Source organism: Chelon labrosus, assembly GCF_963514085.1.
Source record: "Chelon labrosus genome assembly, chromosome: 20".
Taxonomy (NCBI): domain Eukaryota; kingdom Metazoa; phylum Chordata; class Actinopteri; order Mugiliformes; family Mugilidae; genus Chelon; species Chelon labrosus.
In genome coordinates this window covers 5985396-6010094 of record NC_140353.1, presented here as the reverse complement: position 1 = coordinate 6010094, position 24699 = coordinate 5985396, and the positions used below count along the sequence as shown (strand labels likewise).

The 24699-nt window shown below is 41.2% G+C and overlaps 1 protein-coding gene across 4 annotated transcripts; it reads right to left on the bottom strand.

Moving 5' to 3' along the window:
- Positions 1-1759: 1759 nt before the first annotated feature.
- On the bottom strand, positions 1760-23064 carry rps6ka5 (ribosomal protein S6 kinase, polypeptide 5). 4 transcript variants are annotated; one of them, XR_014699655.1, is made up of 18 exons: positions 22546-23064; positions 18758-18829; positions 18355-18573; positions 18127-18242; positions 17931-18032; positions 17516-17599; positions 17275-17378; positions 17026-17176; positions 16732-16893; positions 15333-15458; positions 13865-13998; positions 13022-13115; positions 11924-12094; positions 11428-11619; positions 8389-8548; positions 7799-7962; positions 6226-7077; positions 1760-5699 (listed from the first exon to the last, which is right to left on the bottom strand). XR_014699655.1 is itself a non-coding variant. In XM_084568857.1 (18 exons), the coding sequence occupies exons 2-18, from the start codon at positions 22613-22615 to the stop codon at positions 6772-6774; spliced, it is 2427 nt and encodes an 808-aa protein (XP_084424983.1). In that variant the 5' UTR covers positions 22616-22676; positions 22793-23064; the 3' UTR covers positions 1760-6771. The 4 variants fall into 4 exon arrangements, 2 of the variants coding, with proteins under 2 accessions (XP_084424983.1, XP_084424984.1); XR_014699656.1 differs by having other exon boundaries at positions 1760-2505; XM_084568857.1 differs by having other exon boundaries at positions 1760-7077; positions 22546-22676; positions 22793-23064.
- Positions 23065-24699: the final 1635 nt, after the last annotated feature.

Here is a 24699-nt window from a genome sequence, read left to right as displayed (position 1 = left end):
GTTGTTAGCTTGCTAAACCGTTAGCGGAGGTAGGCGGTTTTTAAACGCCACAGTTGCCAAGCAGCAGCGGTGCATCATCTAGCTAGCATTAGCAACATAGGCTAATGGTCATGCCAATTAAAGACGTTGCAGCAAATATCTAGAGTTAAGTTGGATATTAAAATTATTAAAAATATTTATATAGACGTCCTATCACTATTTAAGAATTTGTATGACTAAGGCAGATAAAATAAATAAATAAATAAATCAACTGACCGTATCTCATACTTTGGCATCGTTTTGATTCTGTGGTAAGGTATGATAAAATGTTTGACTTTCTGTCTTTATTTTTGTCTTTCTTGATGTATTAGAAACAAATTTTAGTCTAAAAAATCTCAGTGATGGGTTTTAGAGTGTGGCCCCTCCATCTGAATACTTGCCCACAGTATACAACACATTGTTTGGTAATGGATACCATGTTAGTGGAGAGAGATTTCAAAGAGATATCATGCACACACACACACACACACACAGAGACTGAGAGAGGGACACACTGTATAATGAGTTCCTCCTGCTGAACGTCCACATTGCAAAATTAGCCAGGCGAAAGTGCTCTGTAAGTGCACCATCTGTATTGTTGCAGATAGTAGCAAGTGGGGTGAAACCACAATAAGTGGATTGAAAGCCATGAATAGGAAAAAAATCTGCTTTGTTTTTAAATATTATGCAGCGCTACCATATCAGTCTGACCGGGTCCTGCAGAAGCCACCTCAAAAACACGACCTTCCCCACTGACTTGCATTAAAGTGGCTATAGAAGGGAAACAGTCATTCACCAAAGTGTTGATTTAATAGACAACTTTAGCATGTTTTTACATGATACCAATGATAAATCAGGGCGTGATACTGCTCTGATTTTATTTGTATGTCTACATCGTGCGTGTCTACTTGCTGAAATATGTGACTCCTCAACAGCGCAGACTGATTTGACCTCGGGTCATAGTCCAGCTGACTGAGGAGCAAAGGGCTTCCTCTCCTGTTAGTAAATGGTAGTACAGCTGCAACACTTTTTTGAAACCTGAGCAACAGTTTTAAAGATCAAATCAAAAGCCGTCAAAAGTGATTTTGAGAAAAAAGAAAAACTGCAAAAATATCGCTGGTTCTAACTCCTCAAGTATGAATTTGAAAGTTTATTGTTTTTGACTACATGCATATCAAGATATATATTTTATTAATTGTAGTTTTATTTGTAAGTCTGGAGAAAAAAACAAAAAACAAACTCTAAACATTGTCTTATTTAAACACTAAAAGCTAACCATTCGGCAATATTTTAATCGTCATTATTCATATTGTAGGACTTATATCATTACATTTATCTTAAATATCCTGTAGATATATCTTAAAACTACTTTTTTAAAAGTGACTGGAAACATTTGGTCAGGCCTAGCTTACGTGACCAACTGAATCAGAGCATAAAAATAAGATAAATGTATATTTATAGTGTTATATTAAGACACAAATCATCTTAATTTGGTTTTAAGTATTAATTTATTTGACTAAGAAAAGCTGTAAAGCTCTAGCCCTGCAAGACAACATAGAAAAATTATCTTTTATTTTTTAGATATATTAAAAAGAAGCTTATATTTGTTTAATCTAAGGCTGAATGAAGTTCATTCTGCTCAGCGAACAGTTCTCTGTGATAATCTATTAAACGCTGCCATCTAAAGGCCGCCTGCTGAAATAGCATGCCTCTAAACTCAGAATGACCAACAACCAACAAATGAACAGGAAATTGTACATTTATTGTCCTTTCCGACATACACACAAATCCTGGTATCACAAAATATCTTCGGCAATGATGTAAATACACTTGAAAATACGACTAAGCCAAGGATCTGTTAAAAGACTCATCACGTCTGGTGTTCAGGTTTTCAAAATGTACAGATGTCGTCAGCCAGCAAGTAAAGCAATTTATTGAAGCAAATCAAGGTTTATTCTTAGTACTATCAACGGTGTGCCTAAAGACCTGAATGATGATTTTCACAGTGCCCTAAGAAGCAGGTACGCACATCTCTGAAGTTGAAGTACCATCCGGTGTTGAGGTTTCTATTACAGTATCTTAAAAATGTCGCACGATCAACAGAAACAGACCGATGAGCAAGTTCAACATCTGCACGAAAAACCAAAGAGGTCACCTTCTTCTTACAAAAGATTCAAACACATAAGTGCAAAGTTTTGCCCTTAAAGCTTAATTTGTTTTGATACGGTTTTAGTATTGACCAATCTGAAAGGGATTCACTGCTACAGTACTTAGTAAAGTAGTAGTAGTAAAAAAAACAACAACAACAACAACATGACAGTGAAAACAGACAGGAGTCAAGCGGTAGCACATGCAGCGGTGACGATGTGGATGAAGATGCTTAACGTCCCTTGAACTGTGCATGCGAAGGCTTCAGCTTCCCTCCGCGAATCAAAACAGATTTTCACGTATGTCTGTTGTCAACTTCATACTAAACACTGGAGTTTTCTGCAGGAATCAAGAGTAAGACAAGAGCACAGGGATTATTGTGGCCAATGAGAACTGTTGACACGTTTTTATTCGCTCTGTAATTAAACTAAAGTGACTATTTAAGTCAGTGGTTTATGACCGTTTCTTGACTGACCACACGCTTTTATGAATTCACATTCACCTGACATTAACTTTATACACTCACTGGCCAAAACATTAGGCACACTAGTGAAAACATCCTTATATTACAGTATATATAACAGTACTCCATTAAATCTTAGCTCCATGAAGGTCCTGGTATTCAGCATTTGTTAAAAATAACTGCAAGAGCTGTTGATTCAACTACGTTTTCAGTTTGGAGGCTATGTTTGTAGAGCTACTGAACTGTGCTGTACTGACACCTGTTTCTATTATTTTGGCAACCCTATTTCAGTCGTCATACAGTTGAATTACCAGCATTCTTACACTGTTTCAAACAGAAACTGAACAGTCATAGAGGGGGCTTTAGTGAAGGACCGTTACAGTGACATGCATTTGTTTTCACTAGTGTACCTAATAAACTGGCCAGTGAGTGTAAATCAATGTTAGATTTTCGTACAAGACAGAGATTTTGGTTTTGGTTCATGCTAAAAAAATTATTTATAGAAGCAAAAGCTGCACATTTCAACCATTTATTCATAATATTTTTGCTACGTCTGAGTCAGGTCGATAGAAGCTGCGTCCAACGTGTGGACATTTTTTACAACAAACACAATAGATACTCAAGATCTTCGCACCAATTCGTGCTTGTGTGTATTTTACCTGAAGCACGCTCTTCCCAATTAGCTCAGCTACTTGACAGCATTTCAAAGTACTGGTGGATTTGCTTCTTTAAAGAATCACATTATTACGCCTCGATAGTGAAAAGGGTTGGGGCAGTTCAGCACCATGGACAGCTCCAAACATATATATATATATTCATCGTAAATGCTGACAACAAAAAAACAACACACGCTAGCCGCAACATCTGCCCAAAGAAATGATGACTTTCACAGACGATGCATGCACAAAAGCGCCCAACTGAGAAGCCATGCTTTCAGTGCAACATGTCACCTTCAATATCTGCCTCTTAATCGCACACACGACGGACGCCACAGCACACACAAACATCCCAAGCCAACTTTTCTTTTTTTTTTTTGTTTTGGCTTGATACAAAACAGTTACTAGAAGCCCTCTAATTTATGTTTCAGAACTGTACAAAGGTTTAGCTCATTAGGTGTGATGTTTTCAACCTTAAAAAAACAGAAGAAGAAGAAAAAAAAAAGAGGAAGCACTGTAGGCTGAGAGGGAACTTTCATTAAAATTCCAGGGAAAAGTATCAAAGACAAGAGGACCTCAAAACCGGCCTCCCTCCGTCTCTCTCTCTTCCTTATAGCGGTGAACAAGTTGTTCATCAAAGGGTGGGGAGCCTAGTTTGAAAATCAGCCCCGAGAGACGCTGGTCCTAAACCAACCCTTTCCAGTGATGCGCTGTTATTTTCCCTACAAAGAAAGTGAGCTTGGTCCCACGGAGGCAGTGAGTGGAGGACGGTATTTTCTTTGGAACAAACAGCGCTGCAGCACATCGGCTAATAGAGCCTGGCTCCCAGAGGGGAGCTCAATATAGGACACTCTTCCTCTTCCTCCACTTGAGCTATTAATACACCCAAACAAAAGAAAAGAGGCTTAATGAGGCAGCAACGGGGGAACTCATGCGAACTAAGTTAGACAAGAGCTTTGTAGTGTTTAGCTCCAAGGATCCCAGCTTCTTCACCGGGGCAATGGATCCTACTTTGCCGTTTCTATTGTGGCCGATGCTATGGGAGTACAGCATGTGTACATTGTGTTCCGCCCTTTTAAGCAGTATGCTTGAACCCGTTTGATGAGGTCTTTTTGAAATGATGAAAGCAACACAACAGCGAAAAAAAGGAAGATGCATAGTTTCAAGCGTGATAATGCGCTGGATGTGGATGTTATAGATAATATCTCTGAAGAGAACACACTGTTACAGGTTCACACGTTTCACAGACGGGGGACGGAACAAAACAGAAAGTGTGAGATACGGGGCATTTCTTTGCATATCTGCATGAAAAGGAAATCTCATCTCATGCAGCTTAAAGCAGCTACCTTGAAGTTAATGCTTTGGTTCTGGATCAGAGTGCATCGCAATGGAAGAAGATGAGGGAGTGTGTTTAAAAGCACACGGCAGTCCAACTACCGAGTTCCTCGACCGAACGGGAGAAACCGTTCCCAGGCAGCTTCGCATATATGGACGCCGAGTACCCCCATACATGTCAACAAAATACAGCACCGCCATGGAAACAGACTAAGACGTAATCAGTAACGAACATCAAGCAGAGCGTGGCATTTAACTCGCCTAACTGTCCCAACTAACACCAGTATGGCAACACTGGGATATTAGAATATTTAGGCTATTGTAACAAGGGTAACTTTTTTTTTATTTTTTTTTTTATACATCCATCAAAATTTAAATAATAAAACTTAAATCAAGGGTATTTTAATGTGCAAGTAAACAAACTAGATCAAGTAAAGAGTCTGCCCAAGAAAAACAAACAAGGAAAAAGTGGTTGATGTTTCAGTTCACATCGTGCTCTGGGGATTTAATACTAACTATATCTGCCTCAAAGTGCGAGCTGCCACACAGTGCAAAGATCACCATTTCAGTCATGCAGTACAACGTGGTAAATAGAGCGAGGACAGCGTCAAGAGTAAAAGGTTTGAAGAGAACTTTTTCCTTGAGGGTAGATGCTTTAAAGTACTTTTTGCTTTATATATATATATATATACTGTATATAGATATATCGGTTTAAAATGTATTGTCCTCCTTTACAATCGTGACCTCTAATCTGATTCAAGTTACATTTTGGCACACCAACCATCCTTCTTTAAAACTGCCCAGTGGAAACTTCAAACTACCCCGACGCGTTCACCTCCCCACTAATCTGATCCAAATTCTCTATTGAGGACATTCTGCTCAATCCAATTGGTCGTCGTGATACCGAGACACTTAAGTCTTGCACCACACAAGGCAAATCCACCGCTGGGATAAATACTGACCAGACCACGTGGAACAGCAGCAGTGCTGAGACGTTAAGCAGTCATAACTCCCACACTGGAAGCAAAAACGAGGCCAAACATAGCTCTTCTTGTGGGGTCGCATCCCTTCAGGCGGCACTATTCCCCAAACAACAATAAAAACACAAGATTTGGCTGAACACAGTACATCCACATTTGGTTGTTCCTACAAAAAGGGTTGCTTCTTTTATCCACATGGACGTGGGACTTTTTTTTTTTTTTTTTCACGGTACACAGCCTCCATAAATAATTGTAAAATTCAAAAAAAAGGACTGGTTACAGGAATTTGGAAAAACTGTTGACCAGCGGCTAATGGTTTTAATCTCTTCTTGCCTATAATAATAATAATAAACTCACAATGACCACGTAACTGTCTCTTGATAACCTACTGGAGGCATTGATGTGTAACTACAAAGAGATATGAATGAGTACATGGAAACAGTCTTTTGAGCTGATAGGGAAACACACATACACATACACAAAATATCTTCTCTCTCTTGTTTTTTTTTTTGTTTTTTTTTATGGATACAGACTTGCTGTATGCATTATCTCCGAACCATAAATAAGTTAACAATATAGCTTATCATAAATAAATCTCAGTCTGTAAAATTCACATATAAATAACCTGCTCCATCTTGCAGAGACGTGGACCCACGTTTACATGACGCTGCATTTCTTCTCTTGCTTTGACAAAAAGCACAAAGCTTCCCGAGGTGTAAACACTACGACTTTCCCTTTAAAACTTCTGGAGACGCGGACGAAGACGGGTAAATGGACAGGACAGAGACCGAGACTGGGTGACAAGACTGAAGATGTCTCTCCATTGTCTGTCTGGATGAGGGGGGGGCAGTAGGGCAGCCCTTTTCATTTAGGACACCGGTGACAACTTCTTCCTGGTCCAGTCCCTGATTGGTACAGTGTGTGAAAGTCAGAGAGAAACAAAGGATAGGCTATTGCTAGTGATGATTGATTGATTGATATTGAGGTGACGGTTGCTGCTCCTGCGGCATGCTTGATTTGGAGACGTGCGGACGTCCATGCAATTGAGCCAGAGGCAGAGAGCTGCCAGGGACACCAGAAAAAAAAGAAGAGAGCTGTCTCTACGCTGGTCCGAGCCATCCTCCTCCGGTTCACGAAAACCGTCTGAATCTGGATTTTCAGTCTCGCCGTCTCACTGGCCCTCTGCGAAGTCAAAGGCTGGGGGTGCTGGTTGGTGCCCGGAGTCCGTTCCCAGGGCCACCGGCGTGTTGACAGGGGTTGTGAGCGGAGTGTTGTTGGAGGGCGGCGGATTGGCGTCGCCCTCTGAAAAAGTCTTCTCCTGAGACTGGGAGGAGGAGGAGGAGGAATGGGTGCTCTCACTGGAACTGCTGCGGGTCTCCGTGCTGGTACTCGTCTTTTTCATCTTCCTCCTCTTGGCTAGTGGCGCCTTGTCCACGGTCTGCAGGCGGAAACCTTCCCGCTTACATTTGTTAAATGCCTGGGATAAAAAAAGAAGAAGAAGAAAAGAAATATATATATATGTGAATTATTCATTTTCCAAGAAGTAATGCATTGATCTCATCTCATTCTGTCAAACCACACAAGGATGTGGCTCTGGAAGCTGAGCCCACTGTAACTGGAGGAAGGCAAACTGGCCACATCGAGTATCTGACCATAAATCTTCTTTAAGTCAGTTTTTGCTCCAATATCAATCAATTCTACTACCGCTTTTTTACTACGACTCAAATTTGTGCTATTAACCCAGTTTTTAATCAATAAAAACTAAATTAAATTATTTGGTTAAGATGCAGTTAAGATTGCTTGATTCATTGTTTATTACAGAATAACAATTTTTCACAATTATGAGCTATGAGGCTCTAATTTTGTCTTTATTTATGAAATATTAAATTAAAATCATTTCTTTAGCCAATTATTTAGCTTTTCAATTCTCTAACCAATTCCTAATCATTTCAGCAGTAGTTCAACACTTTACCTGGAGCCTTTATTTTATTTTTATTTGCATTTGTTCATGTATTTTAAATTTTTTACATATTTGTATCGAGCAACTGCAATGAAACAACTTCCTTGGAGGATCGATAAAGTATTCCGATTCTGATTTAAAATAATGTAGTATAGTTTTATCAGCCGTTACTCAACACAACAGCCTGGAAAGTTCCGACCTACTGTCCAACAACGGCCTGCTTCCAAACCCTTCTTACATTAAAGGTGGCTTTGACGTAGGTGTGGACGGAGGCAGTGGAGGAGCCGAGGATGTCGGGGGTCATCAGTGGGTTGGAGGACAGCTGACTGTCGTCCTGGAGCCAGGCGTTGTAGCGAAGGCTGCACATCTTAATCCTCTTGTTTGGGTCCACCGTCAGCAGCTCTGCGGGAACAGGAAGCAGATAATTAACTTTGGCTCTTAGAGCGTGAGAGAGAAAAGGTGAGTCACAGAGAGGAAGTGATTTCCTCCTCAGGTAGGTCGGCCTCGGTGCTACCTGAGTGCTACTGTAGTCTAAACCACGATGCAAATGTAAACAAGCTGGTGAGGTTCGTGTATTCAAAACAGTAATGTGTGCTGTGACCATGCAAAACATATATTTTAATACACAGACGGTCTCTGTTGAACACATTTCTTTGGAAAGACACAAATCAATTGCCTGTTCATTTTACCTGACAACCAAGCATAACTCTTATAATGTCACGCTACAGCCTTGCTTTTGTGGCCAATCTCTCTAAATCTCATAAATGTATTAAACTTAGTTCCCTACACCAGAACTCCATTAAAATCTAAAAAAGCATGGGGCCTCACCTTGTATCAGCTCCTTAGCCTGCTGGGACACGTTTCTCCAGGCCTCTCCTTCAAAAGAGAAGTCTCCCTGTTTGATTTTCTTCATGATCTCCTCAGCGCTGGTGTGAGTCAGGCTCTTCTCCTGACACTGAAAAGGCACCTGGCCAGACAGCATGGTGTACTGCAAACAAGAGGAAGACCACACAGTTTCCAGGTTTAATTATCTATAGTGTAAATGTGAACATTTTGCACAACAAAGCAAATGTCACATGCTTTATTTATTTATTTATTTTTTGGTTAATGCAGCCTTCAGTGAGCTTTAAACGCATCTACTGATAAAACAACAGCATGCTTTAAAAGTGCTCTTGACCCATCACGACTGTCCCCATTCTCCCACGTTGTTGACCGTGGCCGAACCAGCACTAAAGAGAAGAGTGGTCTGTGCTCAGATGAATGAACAGGATACTCTCACCTTGGCCTGCTTACATCTGCCCTCGGATTTCTCATTAAAATGACAGTAGTTGGGAACAGGGCTTTTGGCAGCAGAGGATTTGTCGTGCCATGATTTGCCTCTCTCTCTCTCTCTCTGTCTCAGCTCACTTGGCTCGCAGGGCATTGTGCACATAGCTTGTCAGTAGCTATTTCATCAAAGCTCCATGAGGCACACTACTACCGTATCCCCCAGGGGGCGACGGTGCAAAGAAGCGCTTGCATATAGAGCCCAGTCCCTGTATGGATGACTGGCCAAGTACTGAAATCTTTTTCTCAACTATCTGCCCCTCCTGTGTGCCCTCTCCGTACCCTCTCTACCTCTCCTTCTAATTCCCCTCCGCTACGCACAAAAAGGTTGAATGAAGATGACATTTCCGCTGCCTGGAAGCAACTTCACATACGAGCGCAGCATAACCAGCTCTAAGAGCCGGCCAGGTTGTTCTTCATTCAGTGGTGAGCGTTAACTGTGTCAGTTCACCACAGGATGTTGAGGGGTGCTGAACGGGAAGGAGATGAATATCGTGCAAATCAGATTAAGCAGAACATGCACACACATGTATCTATGCACGTGTGTGCATGCACTTAACACACTGAAAGCCTACACTACTGCCCGAATCAGTTAAAAATAACAGCTGATTGCTTCAGCAAAATGGTCTGCAACGAGGGTTTAATCCATAAACTGGATAACGCAAACATATCAATGGAATGTGGAGCTTCTGATTAAACATTAATTTGGTTTTAGAAACACTTCAGTTAACAGCGTTTTGGAAAAACAACTTTAAAGAGGAGCTCTGAGCTGTGGATTTTGAAAAGACTTATATAAATTATAAATTTATATAATCAGGTCACTTTCCTGAGGTATTGTGGAAAGTCTAATCTAGGTCTATACTTATTAAGACTGAGCCGCCACAAAGAAGGATGAATCCTGAATAGGGCTAATCAATGATCTGTTATTTAGTTCCGTTAGAGCCTGTGAGGAGCATCAATATCATCCAAACTTAAAGGGGAACTCCGGCGCAAAATGAACCTGGGGTTAATAACACATGTGTACCGAGTTCGACCGTTCTCTGGTATTTGTTTTCATGTATTTGTTTTGTTAGTCAAATGTGACCAGTTTTCTTGCAAACCGCTATTTAGCGTATAACACTAGCCTTCGGGGCACACCGACACATAAAAAGAAATCGCTATTTCTATACCACTAACAAGGCTCACAATATCACCACACTTACACGGTAGCATAACTAGGGTCTCTACATGTAAACCGAAGCATTGAGAACTTTGCAAGTATACAGGCAGTTTATTAAAAAAGGAACACAGTACCGTTCACGTCTGGCTGTATACTTGCAAAGTTCTCAATGCTTCGGTTTACATGTAGAGACCCTAGTTATGCTACCGTGTAAGTGTGGTGATATTGTGAGCCTTGTTAGTGGTATAGAAATAGCGATTTCTTTTTATGTGTCGGTGTGCCCCGAAGGCTAGCGTTATACGCTAAATAGCGGTTTGCAAGAAAACTGGTCACATTTGACTAACAAAACAAATACATGAAAACAAATACTAGAGAACGGTCGAACTCGGTACACATGTGTTATTAACCCCAGGTTCATTTTGCGCCGGAGTTCCCCTTTAAGTTTATATTTAATGTGGACCATAATTCTTTCTTAGTATCTTAGAGTTGGTTCCACTGCTAAACAAGATTACACAGACTTATGGTATTTTTTGGGTCCTATGGGTTGAGGGGAGGGGCCTCTGTGGATCATCCCACAGACACTTGATCAGTTTGGGATCTAGTGAATTTGGAGGCCAGTTTTTGTGTGTGTGTGTCTGTGTCAGGCTGCATCCTTCTGGGGATGGCTGCTGCCATCAAGGAGTGTCATTGCCATGGGGTGGGAGTATCTGGTCTGGTCTAGGTGGGTGGTCCACACAAATGTTAGGTCCAAATGTTTCCCAGCAGAACACTGCATCTTAGAAGTAAAGTGTGCGTTTTCAAAATCCATAATAATCACGTGCAGGAAATGTTAGGGGTTGTCAAACTGAAGCTAATTTATTATCAACAATTATCGTCCGTGAGACTATATCATTAAACAACCTAGTCATTAACCGCTGACTACAGGTACGACTGCACAAATTACTGAACTGTAAGGAATTTACAAGCTACAGTCAGTTATTTACAGTGATGTAAACTTTAAAAAGCTTGTATAAGTTTGTTTGTAAACTACATTGATGAATCTTAAATAACAGCGTCCACTCTGTCCTTTAGCACTGTGTTGCGTTTTCAGCATGATTTAATTATATTATTTAGTTTGTTGCACTTCACTGTTCTCAATGAGGAACTGTAATTTGTTTTGGGTTTGATCACATACATATGAAAAGGAGTACAGAGGACACTGTACACACTGGGTTCTCTTTTTTTAAATATATTTGTTGACACTGATGTAAAATAAAAAACCTGTGATTTTTAAGTAAGAGGAGTAGAAAATAGCCGACTAATGCTTCTTTCTTTTCTGTGATTGCTCTCAACACCCATCTTGTATCAGTTCTTTGCTTTAACCTGAGCTCCATTCCACTCACCAGAATGACCCCCAGACTCCACAGGTCGCAGGACTCATCGTAGCCGTCGTATTTGAGTATCTCTGGCGCGGCGTACTGCAGGGTGAAGCAGGGAGTCTTCAGGAGCTGATTGTCTGGCGGTTTGAGACGAGCGAAGCCAAAGTCTATGATTTTTATTTCGGAGTTCTCACTCTCGTCTGTGAAGAGCAGGTTCTACAAAGCAATTCCACACACGGACAGCAATCATTTTTTTTTTTTTCTGCTCAGCAAAACGGGTCCATTCAAGAGCCTACTAAATTATACCGACCAGGTACTTCGGACCCATGTTAGGGTCAAACAATTTTAGCCTTGTTTTGCAGAAGATTGCAGACAATATGGGAAATTGTACAAAGTTCAGAAAAACACAGTGATTCTGCTTTAAAAGTGTGCGATCCAGTCAGTCTGTATTCATCACACAAACTGGGCTCAGACAGAAATAAATCTCTAGCAGTAGCCCTGCCGAGTAGAAGTCCAATACCTCCGGTTTAAGGTCCCTGTGCACCACTCCTACGTCGTGCATGTGACTGACGGCCGACACCAGTTTGCGCATGATGCGGCTGGCCTCTGTTTCACTGAAATGTTGCTTCCTGCGGATTCTCTCCAGCAGCTCCCCTCCGCCGAGCAGCTCCAGAACCAGGTATGTGTGGAGCTGCAGTAAACACAAAGAACTTATTTACATTTCTTGCTGACCTATGTTACACTCATGCCCAACCTTTATTCTTTGGCTCTGAAACTGTAGAGCTGGCGCAAACATCCCCTTAAAGTTTAGCAGTTGAACAAATATTGACAAATTAGTTGTTTTGTTTTCTCGTGTGTCATCCATCTTGCTTTCACAAACTGAAAAGCAAGCAGATAACAGCTGATGTGTGAAATGGTGGACAGAGTTTTTTTTTTTGAGTTGCATAATAAAAACGGACAAAAACAGCCCATCCTTGATCTCATGATGGTGAGATCAAACCATAACGGTATTGAGTAAAAGTGAAAAGGGCCAAACAAAGTGGGAAGAGAATAATGTGTATGGGCAGCGGGGTAGAGTTTCTCATTAGCGCTGGATCCAGGGAACAAAGGCAGGACGTCGTTGAGGGGAGGCGAGGCAGCGCTGCTTTGATCTGGGTCACAGGCCTGTGAGGTACAGTAATAACCCCACTGAGCTCATCAGGACTAAAGTGGTGCTCCTGGGCATGAAGGACCACGGTTAATGAACCTGTACACAGTCAGACACACCTTCCCTAAACCCGTGGTAAGCTACGTTTGGATCATACAGTTTGCGTTAATTGTGCGGCTCGATTAGCAACACAACTGAATCTGGGTTGTTTTTATTCAGCTGTACAAAATGGGGGTTAGCACAGCTGCGGTTTAGAAATAAATCTGCTGTGAAATATCAAGCACACCGAGAGACGTTCACAGGACAGTACATGAAGAGATAAAGAAAAACCCAGAGGGCGACCAGCATCCCCATTAATCTGCCTTGTTCCAGTTCCAGGACTTAATAAGGCTGCAGTCGCTGCAGGCTCCGCGGAGAGCAATAGAAAACAGAACTGATGGCCGCTAATATAACCAGTGAAATTTACTTTACCTGATCGTGGTAAATTTCGTGTAACTTGACAATGTTGGGGTGGCCGTCGCAGAGCTTCAGGGCGGCGATTTCCCGCTGAGTCTGAGCCTCCATCCTACAGCGAACACAAGCATTCACAAAATACAACATTGATACAGTTGGATGGAGGTTTTTGGTTGCTATCTTGGTACTACTCACTGAAGTTCCTTTGTGTTAAATGTTAGCAAATTAACAACCAATGCACTACATCAGGATTTATTTTGAGCACCAACCACTAGCACTTTCTCAGCAGCTCTGCTACATATACCCACAAATCACTGACAGTACTTGAGTCCATTTTCAAAATGAGATCTTTTGAAGCATAGTTTTGGCAACTTCCAACGCGTTCCAACAGCAAGCCAACTTATCAAGGCATAGAAAGCATAGTGGATCTGTGTGATGTGCAAAATGGGATGCTCCTTCCTTCCAAACATGTCTAACTAGATTTCAGGGACTGTGTTTGTGTCAGTCCCAGGGAGGCTCACTATTATTAGAGCCATAATATTTAGTTGCACACTGTCAGGGGAGGAATGAAGTGTAAGACTACGGTCAACACACATGATGAAAGCATATTCGGAGGGCGACGGAATCAGGTTTGTGAGCAGTCATCTGTCAGAGCAAATAAAATCAAATCTGAAACACATAATCAGTTCAAATATTTTCTTTTTTCTTTTATCGCTTTAATATTTTTGTAAGAGTTGCTAGAGTTGGTTAAGCAAGGCCCAGTTTCTACCGGTGTGAGTGTGAGAAGGAGGCTGATGCAATGGAACTGTAAACATACCACACAGCCAAACACATCTGATAGAGCAGCCTGTGAGCTTGTACCTCTTGCTGACGATCTTGACTGCGTATTTCTGCCCGGTCTTCTTGTGTGTGCACCGCCTACAGATGGAGAAGCTACCCTCTCCCAGAGCGCTGTCCTTCAGGTCCATCTCATAACTCATATAGAAAGGCGAGTCCTGCAGAGGGAAACAAGGGAGCGAAACAAGTTGTCAGGTCAAATACAAATGTGAACTCTGAGGCAACACCAGACCCCATTAAGGGATTATCTAAAATGACTCAGATGAAATCATCTTAAACTATTGTCGAGTGTACTATATGTTGATTGTTTGTAATAAAACAGATTTGTAAGCCCCTGCAGTTGCCATTTAGTTTACTATCATCTCTGGCTGCTTTCATCTTTCCTACAGAGAACACTAAAGCTACAGTTTATATGCTTGGTAAACTTTTCCTTCCTTGCTTCTCTTCTTTCTTCTTTTTCCCTCATCATCTCCATCCTTTACACAAAAACACCATTTATCCAGGAGTCTTTGAAAGCTTCTCAAATTTATGTCTGCTCTGGAGGTCATAAATATAGAGCATTTTATTAAACATGCAACCTAATTCAGTTACAACTGACAAGAGCCAGAAACCCCATAGCTCACCTCGCTCTTGTCCCACTTTCCACTCATAATGTGTTTTTCTGTTGCTCCAGTTTTAAAGATCATAACGGTTTTTGTTTTTTTAAGTATACCACCATACAGTTGTCTGCTTCATTTTATTAGGAACCTAGTAAACTTCTCTTGCTCTGTAATTCTGAACACAAGAAGAGAAACGTAAAGGCCACTAAAAATCTCAACTCACAGATGTAAACTAAAACGTTTAAGACGAGGCAAAAGAGAAGGTTTACTGGCTTCCTGTTTGAAACAGGAAATGATAAAAACAACTACTATAAAGTGAAGTGAGCTGAGGTTTTATTGGAATTAGTACATCTAGAGAAAAAAAGCTGTCTGACAGCTCAGATAGGACTTCCCATTTCTAAAGAGTCGAAGCCATAAATGACAAAAGTGTGACTGTGAAGTTTAAACTGAAGTTTAAATTTAACTCAAAATTCTAAGTTGCTTTTTCATTCGAATATTTAACTGATTAATTAAACAATTTCTTAAGAAAATAAAAAAATGACTAAACTTCAATTTCATCAACATCAGTCATATCAAGAGAACATATCTACACAGACAGGTACTCAGGATGTTGGTGAGAGAGCTTGAAACTAAATGAGCTCACAAAAAGCAATGCACTGCTACCATCTCAAAAAGCATTATGCTGCAGACATACAAGTGCGTCCATGAACAAACATCATTAAATAAACAGGCTTAGGCCTGAAAGCAGAATCTGAGAGCCGTAAAACAAGACAGAAAAAAAAATAAAAACTTCCTAGCAGAATGGAGAGGAAGGAAAAAATCTCATCTGTCTGTGACAGCAGCCATTAGCTTAAGTGTGTTTGTGCTGGGGGATCCAAGTCCATTCATCTTACCTTCATCATGGCGCTGCGGGCCACCGCAGCAGAGCCTGGCCTCTCAGAGCCCCCACACAGCTGGACATGGTCATCCATCACCACATTCCTCTTGAACAGGATGGAGGGGGCCATGAAAGAGTATCCCTAAACACAAAAAAACAAAGCTCTAGGTGTTTGCATATTACTAAGACATAAAGTGAGGGATGAACTATATGACAGAAGAAAAGAAAACTTAATTTGCTGCAGTTAAAAGCTTCAGAGAGACTGCACTTACTGTAAAAAAATGTCTTTCAATGTTACTATATTAAACCAACATGTCAGCTCCACAATAAGGCCAATTCTGTTCATATGTGAGTGACAGCTCTGTCCAGCTGTTCCTATTGTTAGACCTGTCACTGCTTAATTCCAGCTGTGGGGAGCCCAGAGCTTTGAGCTGGCATTAATTTCTCTCTCTCTCTTTTTCACCGACACACACACAGCTGTGTGGTATGTAGTGACAGCCATGGATGGACGGAAGGATGGATGTTGAATGAATGAGATGCCCTAAATTGCCAGGCTTGAATATTTGATTGCTCTGCTGTGAAATTACATCTTGGCGCTCTTAATGCAATTTTAATTTTGTTTTGTGAGGCACCGCGGGGGAGCAAGTGCACGGTTTAAAATTGGGATTGCTGTCGTTATCTCAGAGATTGCTAGGCTTGCAAATTATAAAGACCACAAAATTTCAGACTATGTGAATGGCAGCTGAGAGCGAAAAAAGCCAAGATGAAGTTGGCAATCAAAGGCTGAAGGCGTAACCGAGACAGACGTGGTGATGCTCTCAAAGTGTAACCTTTTATTCCATGAGAGAAGCCCGTTAATGGATCTATTGATCTACCAAGCTCAAGGATCCAGAAGGCAATCAGAGTTGAAATTTCATGCAATACATCAGACAGCCATCAGCTGGCATGGAGTTGTGGGCCATATTATGGTTCAAAGCTACATCAAAAATAGTCATTCACATCTGTTACTTCAATAAGAGCTGCATATGGCAGCAATTACTTCAATAAAAGGCCCTTTAGTCAATTTGAATACCAATGCACACAGACAGACTCATGTTGACTTACAGCAACCCTTTGAGGATATTCAAAACTTCACTTGATTACTTCAATTGCGGTGGAGTATGTCAAATATAGTCGCAGACAAAAAGTGGGTAATGTATAAAGCGTTTTTTTCCATCCTTGTCAACATTTCACACTGCCTGCAACCAAAGCCCAGACAAACACCGAGCACAAAGCGGATGCAGATATAAACGCCGTCCTGTGCGATGACCTGCGAGGAGCACAAAGGAATGTTCCTGTCTGCAAACAACAAAACCGTGAGTCACAACAAAACACAGTCTGGTTGTCTGATATCCGTTCCCTCTCCTCCCTCCCACCTGGAAGATGCGGTCACAGTTCTGGGGCAGAGCGGCAGGGGAGTAGGTTGGGTCCATCTCTGTGAACTCGTCTGCAAAGTTGCTTACATCCAGCTCGTCTCGAATCACTGGCTTGAACGGTGCGGGCACCTTCTTAGCTGCCAAGTCCTCCCAGTTAATTTTCTAAAGTGAGTTCAAAGAAGAAAAACACAAATGCTCAGTTTTTCTGAATGTTGTCCCATTTTTCTTTGTCTGTGCATGCGATTAAATTTTTCTAACTCTTGGGAAATGTTCAAGAAAGGCAACGAGATGTACCTGATAAAAGGGATGTTTCTTCACATTCTCTGCTCCATTAGGACCCGAGCCTAATCTCTTCTTTGGATCTTTGATGAGGAGTCGCTGGATTACGTCTTTGGCCAGTGGTCCCATGTCTTTGGGGAACGGAGGATCTTTTTTGGAAATCCTCCTGTGATGTGCAAAGACAGATATGGTGAGCGCTGCAGAGTGATTACAACTCAAACGCTAGCTGCAAAACCGCGGCTGATGATCAGAGAGAATCCATACTTGGCAATGTCTGTGTGAGAGTTCTCATCTCCGTCAACGGTGAAGGGCGATCCACCAGTCAGAAGCTCGTACATCAACACGCCAAGGCTCCACCAGTCCACCGCCTGGAATGAACGAAAGCAGCCACGCGTGACTTTGGCTTAACGGGCTACAAGAAAAAACTCAGCGAGTACAGAGAGGAGTCTGGGCTGCTTGATTTGATCAAACAGGCAACGGCGTAAAACATCCAAGTATGATTTACCTTGTCGTGTCCAGACTCGCCCCCCTCCACAATTTCTGGAGCCATATATTCAATGGTTCCGCAGACAGAGAAAGCCCTTTCCACCTGATTTAAAAAAAACATGCAAAAGCATCAATTGAACCCTTCCATGAGACAAATAAGACACAAAATACATGTAAAATGCCTGCACGTGGCCAGGAGCATGACTTAGACTCTTAGTCTTTGTATATCTCAGCATAAAAATATCTGTGATCTAAGATAAAGTTAAAAAAAAGATTTCTATGCATTATTTATTAGGAGTTTATCAGATTCCATTGACAGTGGCCTAGCAGCAAACACCTACTGTCATCAGATTTTTAGAGGCCTTTAAAAGAAAAAGCATCAGTTTTGATTCTTAATTATACATCCTGAGAGGTTTACTTAACACAAACTGTACCTGATCAAATTCTTTACTAAGGCCAAAGTCAGTGAGGACTATATGACCATGTGAATCCAGCAGAATATTCTCAAGTTTCAGGTCCCGATAGACAATTCCGAGCTGCAACAAGACGACGAAACAAAAACAGAAAGCATGTAAGCAGCAATAGACAACCTGTGAGCAGGCACAGAGACTTGTTGTACCCTGGGGTTACCTTGTGTAGATGTTCTAGTGCCAATACAATCTCTCCGCTGTACAGGGCTACTTCTTGCTCTTTAAACCGCACCCTTTGCACCAAATGCGTGAAGAGCTCCCCCCCATTAACATAATCTATAAGGCAAGATAACACAGGTTTCAGTCAAAACAGCTGGGGGAAATCAGTTTCTTTCTACGGGCCAAAAATTTTCTGCAAAGCACGAAAAACCACAAGAAATATCCTAACCGAGAATCAGGTGCAGTTTGGTATCCGTCTGGAAGGCATAGTGAAGTGTAACAAGGAACGGAGACTGGCGTATGTGCTCCAGCACTTGCCGCTCCGTCCGCGTGTGCTCAGCCGTCTTTGCCTTCTGTACGATAGTGGCCTTCTTCAAAACCTTCATGGCGTACAGCTTCCCCGCATCATGGCCGCTCACTTTCCTCACCAGGAACACCTTGCCGTACGCTGGTGGCGAGAACAAACAAGGACAGAGGGCAAAGTTCACCAAAAGGCTTCAGCAGAAATGACTGGTATGAAACGGTTATCATTCCAGACGCACAGAATATCGGATGCCACACTGGTATGCTCGCCATCTGCTAAATGTCATAAGTTGCTCAGAGAGAGCGTCTAAGGTCAAGAGTTTACTCACCTCCTGTGCCCAGCACCTTAAGTAGTTCAAAGTTTTCAATGCCCACCCTCTCTACGTGGCCCGTCAGGTTGGCTGAAGGCAGAGGAGAAACAAGATTAATTTGTTCATACAACACAACAAAGATGGCTGGAATGACAACAAACATGCAAAGACACACTAGGAAAACACCCTTAAAGGTCATTCTGACTAAAAAGTTCTACATCAAAGTTTATTCTTCGTGTCTACATGGAACTGAAACGTTACTGTTCCACAGTACATATATTAAAACCGAGTGACCATCTAAAGCTAACAGGAACACAGGAAACTTCATTCTCTACACACTAAAAGCCGTACTGTTTGCAGTTGCATTAAGTTATGGTCACACCAAACAAACTACCGAAAAGAACTACAGGAAACAAAGGCTGAGTGTGCCTGGCATCGCCGGTTTCTGAACCAAAAGGATGCACTTCAACACACTGTAAAGACTGAAGCCACACTGTATGTTCTGTGGTTGTGTGAAAGGAATTAACTCTTCATACCAGCAGGTGGCAGTAGCCTGTATTCGTCATTCAAAAGGAAAAGCTACAATTACTGACGCTAGGAAGGGGTTGATTAATTCTAAATGACCATGTCGTGAAAATATTTTATGTGGTTAAATGACCAGATTGAAGAAAAATGGAAAAACAAGTGTGTTTACTTTCATCACTTCCATTTCTTCTCTCGTGCTCTGGTTCATAGCCCTACCAGTTCAGCTAATTACCTGACTGGTGCCAAATTAGACAATGAGAATAACAATGGATAAAAGCTAAAAAAACAGATATTAGTGATGGAAAAAGGGACAAGTTGTGTATGCAGATTATTATTTAGGGACTGCTGTTGTTCAGATGGTGGAGTGAATTTGATCCTCAGCACCTCTACAAGCCAAAAGACACTGCAGCCTGACTGGCTCCTGATGGCAGACTAGCACCTTGCATGGCATCTCTGCCACCACTGATGAATGAGCGTGTGTGTGTGTGTGTGTGTGTAACAGGTAAATAAGAAGCATTTATGAAGCAACTGGTATGGCTAAAGTTACAACACCTCTATATCAGAGCAGAGCATTTACTATAGAAAAGTGCAGGGTCAGCTTCGTTAAAGAAACTGTTCCTTCTCCAAAATAACAACGTGAAACATTGCTTAGTTAACCACCATGCTAGTGAGCAGTGGGTTTACTGATAGAATGACCAGCTTTGAGGCAGAAACAGTGAAGCCATTCTTACTGCATAGTTTATAAAATCCCAAAACATCTGAGATTGATCAGTTGTTTGTTTTTAACCACGGCTACCAGAGGGCACATCTGGGATGCTGCACAGTTTCTGTTTTCTAGCTTGTCATGCTTTAAATAATGCAGTCTTGTATTCTGATGCAAAGAGACTCTTGGCCATGATGATATGAGAAAACCAAGACCCAGACTCCGAGGCTGCAAGGCTGCAGAACTTCAAACTGGAGGATCAGCAATTCAGCAGTTTAAAAGAGGCGACTGCGAAGCCAACGGCCACAGACCGGTAGAACTGTAACGTTGAATTTGTTTAATAAAAGCAGTAAGATGAACAAATATTACAGAGAACGTGTGCATGACTACTTAAAAATCTAAAGGCGTCAGAAAATATTTGTACATGTACATGATAATCCTTCATTCAACTGCACACTAACCAGCAAAAGGTCATTATATTCCACCAAAGATCTTCAGCACACACTCCCGGTGTCTTTCTAAATCACGGTCTCCCTACAGCTGACCGAGTTCAGCACGCTCTTGGACTTGAATGTCCAGTGTAGCGAACACATTCCTTCTGTCTCACACTCTGAAAATAGGCTACTGAGCAATTAAAGCGGCTCGTTTCATCTCTTCCGCCGTTACACACAAGAAGAAATTCTGCAACCGTCAGGCAACTGGAGCGCGTGTGCTGCATCGTCCCCAAACAACAACACCGTCCTTCCAATTTGAGGTCAGAGAGTCAGGTTGCATAACACCCTTGTCAGGCTCACCCCGCCAAGGCCAAGTTTGATTATGGCGTTTATTAATAGACCGACAGAGGCGCCTAACCAAATGATGCACTAACGTTAGACAAGAGGAACTTCTTCAGTTTACACGAGGGACATGTTCCTTAAAACAAATTTACTTTAATTTGTGTATTCCTCAAAAGCCAACATAGGATATGAACTCAAACTTAGTAGAACATTCTCCGTTGGGAAGAGGAGATATTGCTTTTGTTGTGTAAAGCATTAGTACAACAACAACAAACGAAGAATAATATAATACCTTGAGACTAGGTACACTAGTGAAAAGAAATGTATTCTAATATCCTGCACTAAAGTCTGTTACAATGTTCGGTTTATGTTGAAACAAGGTTTGCATTGAAGTAATTCAACTGTATGATTAAGCACAATTGTGTTAAAACTGTATTGAATCAAGGGTTTCTGTTTAGCCTAGCCCGCTGACTAAAATAGGACTGTCAAGATAACAGAAACATGTTTCGGTGCAACACAATACAATTCAACTGCACTACAAACCACAGCCTCCAAAATGAAAAGACAGTCACATCAACAGCTCTCTGTTATTTTAAACAAATGCTGAATACTATAAACTTCATAATGCTAAGATTTAGTGCAGGAATGTTGTATTAGAATACGTTATTACTACTGTACCTAATGAACTGGAAAGGTTGTGTATTTTTGCAATAATGCACAGAAGAATCCTGCAAATATCTAGCGGGAAGATTTAGATCCCAGGGATCACAATGTGCTTGAGACGGCCGAGTTAACTTCAAAAAGGAGACAGGTCTCAACATGATGGGCTTAGTGTGTTTATACTTTTATTTTGATATATTCTGTTCACAGTAAATGTTCAAAGCAAAAGAATGCTGACAGTGCAGTTAACACTCTCTGTGAGGAGAAAAAAAAAAAAAAAAAAGACAACTAGACAAACTGCATATTTAGGGCAGGGCAGTAAATCGGGGTGCAGCACAGTCATGTTGCAGCCTGAACAGCAGCACTGTGTCATTACAGACCAGTTGTAACGGAGGCAGTGTCCAACTTGGTTGAGCAGCCCTCTGCACAAGCGCTGACATCTCATTTACAGATATTTAAGGGTCCTAACAGTATTTCCTGTTGGCTTTTTTTTTTTGGAAATCTTATTTTTGCAACACGTCAACACCGAGTCCCTCTATGCCACAATTCAGCAGAATTATTCGTGCATGGCTTTAGCCTTCATTACAGCCGATTTAAACATCTGGACAACATGCAGAGTTAACCCAGGCTAACGTTTGAGCCTTGACATCCCTGCAGCTGATCCTGCTCTTCGCCGACTAAGCAGAAGTTAGCTGTAACCGCTAACACGACCAGACAATAACAGGAAAACTTATTCTGTTCCACCTGAGCCGTGACAATGGCATAAACTTCTCCAATGTCTCCAGTGGCTTTGACCTGGTTACATGTTAACAACTAGCTTAAGCTAATGTTATTACCCGGGTTGAGTACGGTTTAATAAGTAACGTTAGCAGTTAGCTCGCGTTGATAACACGGTTAGGTGACGTTTGTTGGCAGCAGCGTTACAAGTAATAGAGACAGCCGGACAGCGTTAGCCTTCCTCTGCCATTTTCGAACTTGGGTAACGTTAATGTTAGCGGTTACTACTACACGACCGTTGACACTGACAGTTGGCTCCTCCAAGCTAGCCCAGCTAAAATATATCTGCGGACACGTGTACCCAAACGATAAATGCCAAATAAACTGCACTGCTTTTGAGTTCCAGCAGCTCGCCGCTAACTTACCATTTTTCAGCTCATGTTTCACAGTAAACAGGTCACCTTCTCTGGAAGATCCCTCCATCGGGGATGGCATCGTAATTTCGTGCCCCGATTGAGTCCAAAGACGCTTTTTCAGGCAAGATTAGGCTCACCTCCTAAGATAATTTGCAGTATTAACATGCGGAAAGTAAAACATGTAACAACTAAAATGAACGCCTGTGAGTTCGGCGCCAGATTGGACAGAGATATTGGCAGAATATTGTTACTAAACCTGGCAGCAAGCAAACCCAGAGGAAACACTTGCTTCTTCCAGCACACCACCGCGACCACTACCTTCGCAACCAGGCAGTCCCTCTTCGCTGATTGGTGTTGCTATGTGAGGATCTGGCCTCTGATTGGATTGTTTTGGGGCAGCGACACATGATCCCGCCTTCTTTGAAGGCTGGTGCTGCGTTCAATGTCCCTCGTACACTTTTGTGTCAAAGGTCAGAATGTGAAAAATCGAACGACCGAATTTTGCAAATAAAATAATGGTGAGTATGAGTAGTCCTGCCTCAGCATGATTTTTTTTTAAATAATCCTACACACGTTTTGCATATAAATTGTTCTTTTTGCTTTAATACATTTATTGTTTATCTATAAAATACACTTACCAGTTAATTTGACAATCAAAATACACATGCCACACAATACAACAATTTTAAGTATCACATAAAAATGTATATATTATGATTTTAACAATTCAGGAATGATATACTTACTACTTCAATGACTCATATATCATTAATCTGTGAGAAAACATGTCTAAAATTAAATTTAGTTGCTTTTGTGTAATATCTAAATGTTCTGAAATCATTTTGTTTTGCTGAAGATTATTGGGCAATACAGGCCGCATATCTGGAAAGTGATCAGTTCCTGTTAGTTGAGGTAAAAACAGTTCCTCAGCCGCACAAACAGCTTTCTCCAAAACCAGGATCGCATAGTAATAGTCGCATCAACATCTCTCCAAAACTGTTTCAACAAAAACTCAACATCATAAGCTTCTTGAGGGTAGAAGTCGTTGCAGGACTCTTAGGTCTATGTTAGTTTTACCCAGATGTGTCTAATAAACTGTCATTTCCTGGAAATATTTCAGTGTCATGTAGTTCTGCTAATTGTACACTAGATGTCACCATTACGCTTTTATTAACATTACAACTATCGCTATACTGGATCCATCATTGTGTGGTGAGAAGTAAATATACTCCTTTACAAAACAATGACAAGAACTGAAATGACTCAGTGACAAAGAAAAGAGAATACACATATTTTTATATAAACGCAAAATAATGAAGTTCTGTAGTGGCTTCATTCTGCACTATTGTAAAATGTTGAGAATTAAGCATATGATATATTCTACATTTATTTACTATATGTGTGCATGTGAGATTTTGGATGGTTGTTTGACCTGCCTCTTGCTTGACAGCAGCTGGGATAAGATGGAGCTCCACAACCCTCCACAAAATAAACAAGTATTGTACTGCTGTAGCTAAACGAGTTGGAGTTTTATTTAGTAAATATAAAATTAAGAAGTGTAATCAAGGGGATCTCCACGTAGGGTTCAAGGTCCTTCAGTTATCCACAAAAAAGGAGGTGATTACAAAGAAGGGAAGGAATGTTTTATGAAACAAACTTGGGGGCGGCACAGTTGCATGGTGGTTAGCACTGATGCCTCACAGCAAGAAGGTTCTGGGTTCGAATCCAGACCGACTGGGGCCTTTTTGTGTGGACCACGACCCCCCAGAGCACAAGCGGCTACAGAAAATGAATGAATGAATGAATGAAATAAACTTGGATTCTTCAGACATACACTGTATTTTTTTTTTATTTGACTTATTTTTAAAACCATCTCATTGTTTTTTAAAAGGGGAACAACACATGACTGACAATTAAAACTAGATAAGCAGTATCTTACAGATCTTAGTAACTATACCAATGTAGAACATAAAAGGAAATACTAGTATTTCAAAATAGTACTTGCAGAACCTGGTTATATTTGCTATATCTGAAGTTGTGTCCTAAACATCTATACACAATTTAGTGCATAAAGATCAAACAGTTTTGAGAGGATCACTGAAGTTTGTTTTTACTCCCAAAATTTAGTAATTCCCCAAGTGGAAATATCTAAAATGCTGTATT

Bases quoted from the DNA above. Each gene is read 5' to 3' on its own strand.
- rps6ka5 (XM_084568857.1), bottom strand. From the start codon at position 22,615: ATGCCATCCCCGATGGAGGGATCTTCCAGAGAAGGTGACCTGTTTACT. The intron at 18,830-22,545 runs GTAAGTTAGCGG...CTCTGCCTTCAG, and splicing joins GAAACATGAGCTGAAAAATG to CCAACCTGACGGGCCACGTA. The intron at 7,078-7,798 runs GTAAGAAGGGTT...TTTTTATCCCAG, and splicing joins ACGTCAAAGCCACCTTTAAT to GCATTTAACAAATGTAAGCG.